Here is an 11,842-nt window from a genome sequence, read left to right as displayed (position 1 = left end):
ACAATGGCAAAAGAGATAATGGCTCTCGAAGCAAATGACACTTGGATTATTGTTGATTTGCCACCAGGGAAAACAGCCATTGGATGAAAATGGGTGTTTAAAATCAAATTTAAATCTGATGGTACCGTGGAACGATACAAGGCTCGTCTCGTGGCAAAGGGATACACTCAGCAAGAAGGAATCGACTACTATGACACCTTTGCACATGTTTCCAAATTGGTGACTGTTCGCGTCCTACTATCTATTGCGGCAATTAAAAATTGGTCTCTTCATAAACTCGATGTCAATAATGCATTTCTTCAGGGAGATCTAGATGAATAAATATACATGAAAATTCCTCCTGGACTAGCTAGAAAAGGTGAATCCAAAGTTTTTAAACTTAAGAAATCCATTTATGGTCTTAAACAAGCCTCTCGTCAATGGTTTGCCAAACTTTCCTCCGTTTTATTACAGGAAGGATTTCAGAAATCTCTATGTGATAATTCTCTTTTCACATATCATCATGGCACAACATCTATTTTTGTCCTTGTCTATGTAGATGATATCATCATTACTGGCACAGATAATGATTTCATTATTTCACTTAAGTCACGTCTTGCCTCTCATCTTTCAATTAAAGATCTTGGTCGTCTTCAATATTTCTTAGGCATTGAAGTTTCACGATCCTCTAAAGGTATTTTTCTATGTCAACGAAAGTATATTCTTGACATTCTTAAGGATTCTGGACTTACAGGAGCTCGTGTTTCATCATTTCCGATGGATACACATCTTAAGTTATTACCTACTGATGGTAAGGCTTTACCTGATTACAACTCTTATTGTCGTCTTATTGGAAGCTTTTGTATCTTACTGTCACTCGCCCAGATATTACGTATGCCGTAAATTATTTGAGTCAATTCATGCAGCATCCGCATACCGCTCATCTTGATGCTGCCCATCGTGTCTTACGATATCTTAAAGGTACCATTGGACATGGTATTTTTCTTTCTTCGTCCAGTAATCTTTCTTTACATGGATACTCTGATTCAGACTGGTCAAGATGTCCTATAACTAGGCGTTCTACCACAGGATATTTAGTTACAATAGGTTCCAGTCCTATTTCCTGGAAATCAAAGAAGCAGCCAACGGTTTCTCGCTTTTCGGCTGAAGCTGAATATCGTGCATTGGCAAACTTAACAGCTGAGCTACAATGGTTGCGATATCTTTTTAATGTCATGCGCATTTCATGTCCTCTTCCTATCACCATCTCCTGTGATAGTCAAGCAGCAATTCATATTGCTCATAATCCTGTATTTCACGAACGTACTAAACATATTGAAATTGATTGTTATTTCGTTCGTGAGAAGTTGATTAGTGGATTGATTTTGCCGAAGTATCTTCCGTCCTCCGATCAACTTGCAGATATTTTTACAAAGCCTTTAGGTGCTCCACAGTTTGGCCGATTGGTTACCAAGTTGGGCGTTCATTCGGGCTCTACCGCTCCAACTTGAGGGGGGTATTAGAATAATCAGACTACTATGACGACGTATGTCGACATTCTGTTGTCGTTCCTATGACGACATTCTGTTGTACACACTTTGTTTCCCTATTTTGTTGTTATTCTTGTTTTAAGTCTTCCGGATCTTTAGTTATTTTTCTTTCATTATTTTTGTAAACACAATTGTAACCGTGTATATAAAATACACCGATCAATGAATTGAAACTTCACATTGTTGTGAAATCAAACAACCTTGTCAACCATTTCCTTAAGATGGTCATCTTTTTCAACCGGCGGCGTTACTGAGCTTTTCTTTTTAGGAATATTGACCGTGAGAAATTCCATTTTCTCATGGTCACTAAAAAATTCCTCACTGCCAGATCTTTCCGCGTCAGAAATCTCTTTTTCTCCGTAAAGTACTAGTTCTTTGCCAGTATAATCAACAACAGCATTGGCATCACAATCTTCAGCGTATGCAGCATTACCATCTCCATCTCCATCTCCAGCATATGCATTGACATCAACAGCTTCAGCATTACTGGCTTCCAATCCGGAAACCTTCCTTTTTGGAGACAGTTCTCTTTTCTTCTGCTCATGATGATAATTCCTTTCATATGGTTTTTTCCTTGAGGGTCGTCGGGAAAGCTTCTCATCGTTTATCTTTCTGTTCTTTTCGTTTCTCTTTTCTTTTTCTAATAAGATATCAAATTCATAATACTTAGGAAGATCCAAAACCGTATATACATCAACTCGTTGTTTTCCTTCCATTGGGTCTACACATGCCGCCATTGCCTGTATATTACAAGAAAACATAAATTAATGCATGCCTAACAAAGTTTATCGAGAATTAAGATTAAGATTAAAGAAAAAAAAAAAAAAACAGTGTAATATACTAAACCTAAGAGAAAGAACTAGAAAAATAAATAAATTATACCTTGTTTTTGGAATGCAAGCTTCTAGTTGGTGTTGAGAGAGACTTGCGAAGACAATTAAGATTCAAGAGGAATGGAGCTTATTAACTCTTGCTATAGTATTTATAGTTGGAGCTGTTTCCTTATTTGCATTGGTTTCTTAATACGAGTTCGACAAGAATTAAATTACTGTTTAGACCTGTTTTATTAGATTTAGGAATTAGAACCGTGTTTTTACTCTAAGAATAGCTGTCTTTGAGTGTTTAACCGTGACTGGAAAAATTCCCACACTTTGAGTGAAAATACACCTTAGAACGTAATGGCATAGGCAAATCAGTATTCCTGTTTACTTCTTGCAAAGATAATACTGACGAAAACTTTGTTATGTTTTTTTTTTGACATCAAAGGTTGAGAGTATATTAATGAAAAATGAAAAAAAGCCCGAAGAACAGACTCCCATTTTGTGTTATTACAAGTTTATCTGCAATCTATAACTACCTTCCAATGAGTGATAAGTTCTCTAAAGAAGGTAGTTCTGAAAATTTTATCTTTACCCTCCCATAAGTAAAGTAAGTTTTTGATCTCTAAAATGACTTCAGTTTCAGCTTGAGGTCTTTTGCCTGCCATTACCCTTCTGTTTCTCTCATTCCAAATGGCCCAATAGATTGCAAAAACTTTGTTATGTCTGCCTACTAAACTTAAGTTATGGCCCTCAAAGAAAAACAAACTGAAAATATGCAAACAAATTTGAATCCCCAAGGACTGAGGAAAATGTTGAAAGCTCGTGTACCTGTCCCGAGTTTATTACTATAAGACTCGAGTCGTTGTAGTATAGTGGTACGCGGGCAACGGCGTTTTTGTTTTAGTTTTATTTTTGCTGACAGTTCCTGCAATTTTAAATCTAAAATGTCCCTCTCTTCATTTGCAGGCAGATAAAGCCTTGAGTACGTTAGCATACGGCAGTATACTAAATGTCCCTCTCTTCATTCGGGCCAGAGATAATAAAGTTTAATAGAAAGGTTAATATTTATTTATGGATTAAAGAATAATTGCAAACATCATAGTGTTGTATATAAAACCTAGGTGGTACAGAGCTAGTTGTTCTACAACTCAAACCACCTTCTATATGATTCTCTCATCCTTTCCTAAGTTAATTATCTGCGAGCGGAGATGAAATTTCGTATTAACATGTAACTTCTCAGATTATTCTGCCAATAACTTTTCCTTTTTCTAATAGTTATTTTTGTGCGCTCTCCAGCACTTCTTTGTGTTACTTCTCTTGTTAGAGCTAGCTACGTCCAACTAGAGAAATGGAGAGTGGAGATATTTATCCAGTAAAGCCGGAATACTACGCATCACCAGCTGATGATTATGAATCTTACCATAAAGCTCTGAACGACGTCGTCTTGCCTACTACCGAGATTTCATTGACGGCATCATCATCAATAGTGCGGGAATCCCGACCAGTTAAAAGGATAACATCGTCAGCGTCAGGGTGGATATTCATCAATTTTTTTCGCCAAGTATATGAAGAACACTATCCACCAGATTTTCTGAGAAAGGTTATCCATTTGTACCGAGTGAAAGCATATATATAAAATTCCTTATAGTACTCAAAGTTTAACATATGGTTTCCGGTCTTATATATAATCAACAGGTAGCGGCAGAGATGGTAGCTACATTTCTGCTAGTTTTTGCAACTTGCGGAGCAGCAGCACTGAGTGAAAGCGATGAAGGAAGATTATCCAAGTTAGGAGCTTCAATTGTTGGCGGGCTTATCGTAACAGTTATGATATATGCCGTCGGTCACGTTTCTGGAGCTCATATGAACCCAGCCGTTACTTGCGCTTTCGCAGCCATAAGGCATTTCCCTTGGAAGCAGGTGCATATGTATGTTTATTTTACCAATTTCGCAAACTACTACCACTATATCAAAAATTAATAACACTAAATTGGTGCTATCTTTTAACACGGCCGTCGTATTTATATTCTTTATTTATAAATTTCTTGATCGGTGAGTTAAATGTTTTGAATTAAAAACAAGTGGGGCAGAGTAAAAGGGTACAACCAGAATGTCTGACCAATCGAAAAAACAACTATGATGACATCAAAAAAGTAAAAGGTAACACAAAATAATAATAATCAAGAAGTCCAAAATCCAAGAAGCCGGTTATATATTGAAAGAAAGGTGTAAGCCGCTATCACTGGAATCACTTCAATCTCTGAAGCATCCGCCACAGCCACCAACCTCTGTCTCGGTGCATTACATATACTGTGGCCATCATCGTTAGGACCCAAATAACCAGTACATATTGTAAACCAAATACCATGGTCCATGATGAACCTGTCATAGACTGCTTCAAAACCCCTTTGGTAGTCTGTTTTTCCTACGGTCTCTTTTTCACGGTATTTTTGTTCTTTTACATGATGTCAAAGCGATTAAAATAGGATGACGATGCTAGTGGGTATTCAGCCAGCAGTGAGAATCTTCCGGGAAAAATCTTGGGATACACAACCCTGAGCCCATCTGGAGAAAACAACGGGGCCATTAAAATTCTAAAATTTTCCCCGGGAGATTCTCCTACGAATCATTTTCCGTGAGTCCAAATCTATTCACACTCTTCTAACGAGTGTATATTTCACTCCTGATTGTTTGATTATTTAACTAATGGCCGTATTATCCTCCATGTTTAGAATCACAATCCTCGTTATATAACTCTCTAAATTAAATCGACGGTGGATATTGAAATGTGAAATATACAAAGGAGTGTGCACGAATTCCCACCCATTTTCCATTTTCCACGACTTTACATACATCACAACCCGGTTGTGACAACCGATGAACCAAGGACAATTGATCAGTAAACAACAAATTAAAAACAAAAAAGCTATTCAAAAAAGGAAAACAAACTGAGACTGTCTTTATAAAAGTCGGACGTCGAATAACCGTAAGGGATTGGTAGGACGGTTGGACTTGGAAGCTAAATTAAATAGTTACATGGATAACATATGATAAGATGTGAAATTCCATGTCCAAACTATGTCATCCTTGAAATAAGTACAATTTTCTTATAAGAATACTAAGAAAAGAGCTTGATTAAAAAAATTAAACTATATAACATGCTAGAGCTTGATAAATAAAAAATAATTAAATAGAAAAGACGTGTCTACTCAAGATTTGCTGTATATATTCTTCTGATAGTTGTCATGCCATAACTAGCTAGCAAAAGCCTCTACTTAATTAATCAATATCCAATTTGTTTGCATGCAGGTGCCTATTTATGCTGCAGCTCAACTAACTGGAGCCTTGTTTGCATCTTTTACCCTTCGAAAGTTACTGCACCCAATCAAAAATCTTGGAACCACTTCCCCTTCCGGAACTGACCTCCAGGCTTTGGTCATGGAAATTGTTGTCACATTTTCCATGATGTTTGTCACTTCCGCAGTTGCGACTGATACCAAAGCAGTAAGTGTTTTTTTGCTTTCATTTAGTTTTTGAAACGATGAATAAGAATTCTACAGGTTTTGGTTCGCTCTTTGTATTATTATGAATCCTGTAGATGGATTTGGCAGTAAAACCTTAGGTCATGCAGCTTACCTTATTGTCACTTATCGTTTCTTTCCGAATTATTATTTCGCAGGTTGGAGAATTAGCAGGGATAGCCGTTGGTTCTGCAGTGTGCATCACTTCTATCTTAGCTGGGTATGATTAATATTAATTACTATGGATCAATGCAACACGACCAAATTAATCTTACACTAATCCTTAATTATGTTGGTTTTGAATTAGGCCGATATCAGGTGGATCAATGAACCCCGTGAGGACGATTGGTCCAGCCATAGCTAGCAAACATTACAAAGGATTATGGGTGTATTTTGTTGGACCCTTAACTGGGACACTACTAGGTGCATCCATTTATAACGTCATGCGAGACTCAAATAAGCCAGTTCCTGCAAAGTCTGGATCATCGTCATTCAGGATTGGTCGAAGTGGTAGAATAAGCAATATGGAGGATGAAGAACATCATGAGATTGCAAAGGAATAAGCAATAGAATAAGCAATAGCGCGCGTACTCATCCTATTTCCGTATACATTTCCCCGTAGCCATGTGCAGAAGTTAAAGCTTAATGTGGTTCCTATATAATTATTTGTGTAGACGCGCACTTTATCGGTTGTATTTGTAAGAATTTACCTTGTGTGGAGTGTTTGCTTATTGTTTGTATAATAACTACGTTCTAGTTCACCTCCTTCAGTTTTACTTTAATCAGTATAATAACTAGGTTCTTGTTTATTGTAAGTCACCGTCATTTTGGTTTGGTACTGTAATTACGGAAAATTCACAGATACACCCAAACTTGTATTTATTGTTCTTCGCTAATAATTATTTGATTTATATAGACTCCATTTAAAAGTTTTTGAGAGCTCTAGATTTAGTTTTAGGGAAGAAGAAGATAAAGATGAATAAAATCTCCCCTCTTTTCTCTCTCTTGCCTTTTGTTCAAGTACTAGAGTAGGGAGGTAGAAATTACATAAATGTCCTTTACTTTCATATTAAGGAAACTAAGCTAAGATACTACGCAGACTATTCTAGGGATGTTATACTACTTCGGCCTCCATTTGGCGCCACGCGTCGAGTGTGGTTTTTGGTATCTATATTTTACCCCTTTTTCCTTGAGTATGCTTGAAGAGCGATTTTTAAGGAAAAATCCGTTTTGGAGTGGTTCTTGGAGCGAGACGTGTGGTGGTTGACTGGATGATTTTGACCTTTGATGACGAAGGAACGAGCGAAAGGATAATAACTTGAAAAGTATATACTTTCCTTTATTCTTTTGCGAAGTTCCGAAGCTTCGTTGTGGTATGGAAGCACCATTCCTCGATCTTGTTTTTGTCGATCATGAGTTGTCGTTGGAACCATTCATTGCTTTGCTTCGATTTTTCCCTGGTATGTTTGGTTGTTGATTCTTCATGTTGGTGAGAAGTAGCGAGGTGTCGTGTTGCATGTAATGAGTTAAAATTGAAGAAGTATGTAGTGAGCGAGATATCTTCGTTAACATTATCCCTTTGCCTTAGAGAAAATAATGCTGCAATCTCGGGTTATACAACTTCTTGCACATTTTTTCATCATTTACAGCGGCCCCGTCAATTCTATTGCCTTTTCCTTGCTGAGTCATTGCTCGTTGTCCCACTCGATGTACTCCTTTTAACGATTGTCATTGACTGCCGAGTCCGATATTCCTTTTCCTTGAAGTCCTCCTTACTTTCTTCTATGGCTCTTTTCAAGTCCTTCCGTTCATTTCGCTCACCTTGCCTCTTATTTCCTTCGTCTTTCTTGATAAAGCTCTTCTTTCAATCGCTCCACCTCTTTACCTTCTTCAAGAGTATCTTTTTTCTTGCTATTCGAACTTCGTGCTTCCTTTCCTTCGACGTTACTTACTATCTCTTGTGTTGACATCCATCTGCCTTTTATTCGACCTAACGTGGTTCGCTTTTCTTTGATAACAGGTGTTTCTTTTTCGAATATCGCCATTTCTTCTTCTTCAATTATTTTTTCTTTCTTCGTTTTCCATTTTTCTTTATCTCGGGATGGCTCTCCTTCTCCAAACCTTGGTCCTTGGTTATTTCTTTGCTGGTATCCCGCGTTATTATTTCGTGGATCACAATTCCTTCGTCTTGACTCCTCATGCCTAAGGTTCAAATAAATCCATTCTTGATCTCCACTTGACACAGCTACCAACTTCGTAGAGATTACGTCCGACGGCTCCCCTTTCTCGTATTTTAATTCGTCTTCCACAGCGTGTATCGTTCTTGGTAAGAGATGAAAAGTTCCTTCTTTTGTCGGGATCGGCAAAACCTCGCTAACTTGCCCCTTCTTTTCCTCCAAGGATATGTATCCCTCCTGATACTCCCTCAATCCATTCATTGTTAACGAGCTTTGATCGTGAAGGTTGGTTTTGATGATTTTCTTCCAAGCTTCGTCTTCTCCGTTCTTGAGCGAAGTTCATTGTAGGTGTAAGTCCAGGCTTTGCCAATGATAACCTCGTGTTGATGTTGCCTTTGATGATGAGTTGATGGTATCGCTTCTTGTTCTTATCTTGCCTCGTTGTAACTTAACGACCTTTGAGTCATATCAAATCCACCAATTTTTAGAAAAATTCGTGTGAAGTGTATAATATGCATTTCCCCGTACGTGTGTGCCTCCTTTTGCTTTGGTAGATGAAGGAACTTAAGATGTCCTAAGGAAAAGCCATATGATGCTCCTTTCTTGCCTCTAACCTTTTTTAGCTTAATGCCTTACGTTCGTTAAGTCTTGAAGGTATAGTCCCTGCTTCGTGTTGTTTTTGGTTCCTCGTCGCATGGTTTTGGTTCTCCGCTCTTCCATTTATCTTCGATCGTTCGTGGCTCTTTGCATGCTCACTTTCTTTGTCCCCTTGATTTTTCTTTTGATCCAAGTTTGCTTCATACATGTCTTCGTTCAACTTTAGCTCGTGCATTGCATCGCTTTATTGCCTTGGAGCTTGTTCCTACATTGTTATCATGTATATAGCATAGAAATAATATTATCATAGTGATATGGATATTTACTCAAATTATAATAACATGATAGAATGCCTCTTTATTGTTTTCTTAATGCCTCTGCTCAGTATTTTGTTCATCTTTTGCGAAGTATTTCTGAAGTATATACAAAGTATGAACCATGAAGTATAAGAAGTATGAAGTGTGCGAAGTAATCATTCTTGATCCCCTGCCCTTGTCTTCATGCGAAGTATTATGGCTATACCTCCTCTTCAGGATAATCTTCGAGTATTATGGCTAATTCGACGAAGTCTCAGGCGCTCATTATTCTTGCGAATAACGATCCATCAACCTCGCCTTAACACTTGTTTTGAACCCCATCTCGCGACAATGCGACAGGCCTAGGCATTCTCATGAATGATAGTCCCATGACATTGCCGTCTTTTTTGGTCACGCGGCTCCCTAATCTGGAGGGTGCCGTCCCTTTATGTTCCCCTTGATTTCCTCTTCAAGGAGGTTAACCCTAACGTGCATGTTGGTATCCTCCACTCCGGTTCTTACGACTGTCAGTTGTTTTCGTGACTTCTTATCCCTTTCGCCGATATGGCTATTGGTTACGAAGTCACACCCTAGGTGGGGTTTCTTTGGGACCGAGTGCATTGTATCCAAGACTTTCCATACAGACATGGACGTTAACGCTCCAGACGTCCCAGCACCCGAAGCTCAACCGAATACGTCGGCTCCCTGGTCATAACTCTGCACCCCTTACCGAAGGCCATCATAAAAGGGACCCTCATCGGATAGTTCTTATCATTTCCCCTAACTTCCTTTCTGAGAGTTGTTAACGACGTGCATTAGGACTTTTCCTCTTACACTTTCGTGCGAACTAGGGTGCACGCCGTGGATTCCCAGCCTTCCTAGGCGAAGGGTTTAAGGTTTATCTGAAACGGTTTCGTGGATATTATTTTCCTCCTAATGCGAGGTCTTACTTGCTTTTTTTGAGGTCTCATTTTGCCTTGCTGGACTGGAATTACTTCTTTTCTTACTTGTCTTTTCTTTCGATTTTTTTGCGGCTTTATTCGTGAGCCTTGAGCTTGTATATATCCGAATCGGCTCCTCGTAGCACCGTAGTTCGTATAGTATCTAATTGAGATACTCCTCCGAGTCTTAGTTAGTATGTTCGCTGGGTTGGAATTGATTTATCTCATCATCGATGATTTATCACATCGACGGCTTTGCGCGTTTCCTCTTTGGTACTGCAACCATCCTTTCCTCCTCTTCGTCGATGATTTATCACATCGGCGGCTTTGTGTGTTTACTCTTTGGAACTGCAATCATCCTTTCCTCCTCTTCGTCGATGATTTATCACATCGGTGGCTTTGTGTGTTTCCTCCTTTCTGCGTTTTCATTATCTTTATGGTGGGACTATCTTTGTGGTTGGACTATCTTCTCGGGGTAAGCTTCTTCGGATTCTGTGTATTCGCTTATCCTTTTCTTCCCTTCATTCTCTGCAATTTATCACTTCGCTGGAACAGAGGTCTCTATGCTTAATCCCACGAAGTTGCTTGATCTTTCTTTTCCTTTATACTTCTTCTCCTGACTTGATCATCCTATCGTATATGGGTGTGGATTGAAAAAATAAAGCTTGAGAACTGTCCTTCTCTTTCGTTGCTGATGAATACTTTGCTAGACGAAATGCAATTACTATCTCATCTTTGTTTGTTTGTTTGGATCGTCCTGTTTCATGAAGTGATTTCTTCTGAAGGTATTATTTTCTTTATTCTCCTCTTGAGTTGATTCCGCCATCTTCATCGACATCCTCTTTCCTCTCCTTGTGGGTTGATTCCATCGTCTTCATCGACACTCTCTTCTATCTCCTCATGAATTTCGTTTTAGCAATTAATAAATTCAGAGATGTTAAGGTGAGAATACTCCCTCTTTTGGTTGCTTTGATGAGGTTAATGACGAAGTCTGTTGACGAGATGCATCGACGACATGGGTATGATGAACCGAGTTGCTCTACTCGCTGGAGCTAAACTAGTTAACCTTCGCTGGAAGATCTGACGAAGTGGACTTCATTGATCTTTTCCCTTTTTGTCTGTGTCTTTTCTTCGCCGGATCAAATCTTCTCTCCTCGTCAACTAAGTTGGACTTTCCTGACTGACGAAGTAGTATATTCACAAGTCCTTGGTCGAGTTGATCCACGAATTTGTACAGATTCTTCTTCGTATAATTATTTCTCCTGCGTCTGTTCATGTTGAAAGGTACTTTCAATCCTGCTTCGTGTGTTTCTTCTGATGCTACGAGCTCCATAATTCCCTACGAACTGAATTCTCTTCGTTTGAACACTCCTTCGTTAACTAATCACAGATGAGAGCTTGGTACTCATTGGTTTTGTCACTCCGTAATTGATGCTTGACTGCGAACGAAGTAGATTCGGTCGGGTCCTTTTCTGAATCTGCAATCTCAAATATCTCGCTGTTGGATTGGTGGTTGCCGTGAACTCATGGTCACAAAGTTTTCTCCGTTAGCTGAACTCTTCTTTGGGTCACTGGATTGCTTGTACTTCCTTCCCTGCAAGTAAAAGGTAGAGATTCATAACTCCATTTATAGAATGGTCTGTCTTGTAACTCATCTTCTTTCTCTATATTTCATTTTGTGGATCGATTGATTTCGCCCCTTTCCGTCGTCTTCCCTTCCATTTTCCCTATCTTTCGTTTTGTGAATCTATTTTCGCCCTTTTCCGTCGTCTTCGTTAATCTTTCTTCTTCCTTTAGTTCTTGGTCCCCAGCTTGTTGCTAGGTAACCAACCAAATCTCTGAACAAATCCTCTCTAGATATTGATTAAAACCGTGCTTCCGGGATATTATAATAAAATTTTTCGAAAATTAGAACACGCTCATGTTGGCTGTAGTCGATGATGCAAACCATGTTTATTTT

General features: G+C 38.8%; 1 protein-coding gene across 1 annotated transcript; it reads left to right on the top strand.

The window, feature by feature from the left end:
• The first annotated feature begins 3,510 nt into the window (after nucleotides 1-3,510).
• On the top strand, nucleotides 3,511-6,632 carry LOC113353273 (aquaporin NIP2-1-like). The gene is made up of 5 exons (XM_026596923.1): nucleotides 3,511-3,950; nucleotides 4,046-4,270; nucleotides 5,660-5,854; nucleotides 6,030-6,091; nucleotides 6,179-6,632. Exons 1-5 carry the CDS (start codon nucleotides 3,699-3,701, stop codon nucleotides 6,432-6,434), a joined length of 990 nt encoding a protein of 329 aa, XP_026452708.1. The 5' UTR covers nucleotides 3,511-3,698; the 3' UTR covers nucleotides 6,435-6,632.
• The last annotated feature ends 5,210 nt before the right edge of the window (nucleotides 6,633-11,842 follow it).

This window comes from Papaver somniferum, chromosome 2, assembly GCF_003573695.1.
Source record: "Papaver somniferum cultivar HN1 chromosome 2, ASM357369v1, whole genome shotgun sequence".
Taxonomy (NCBI): Eukaryota; Viridiplantae; Streptophyta; class Magnoliopsida; order Ranunculales; family Papaveraceae; genus Papaver; species Papaver somniferum.
The sequence above is the reverse complement of the archived record's forward strand: the minus strand, read 5'-3'. Positions and strand labels throughout refer to the sequence as shown.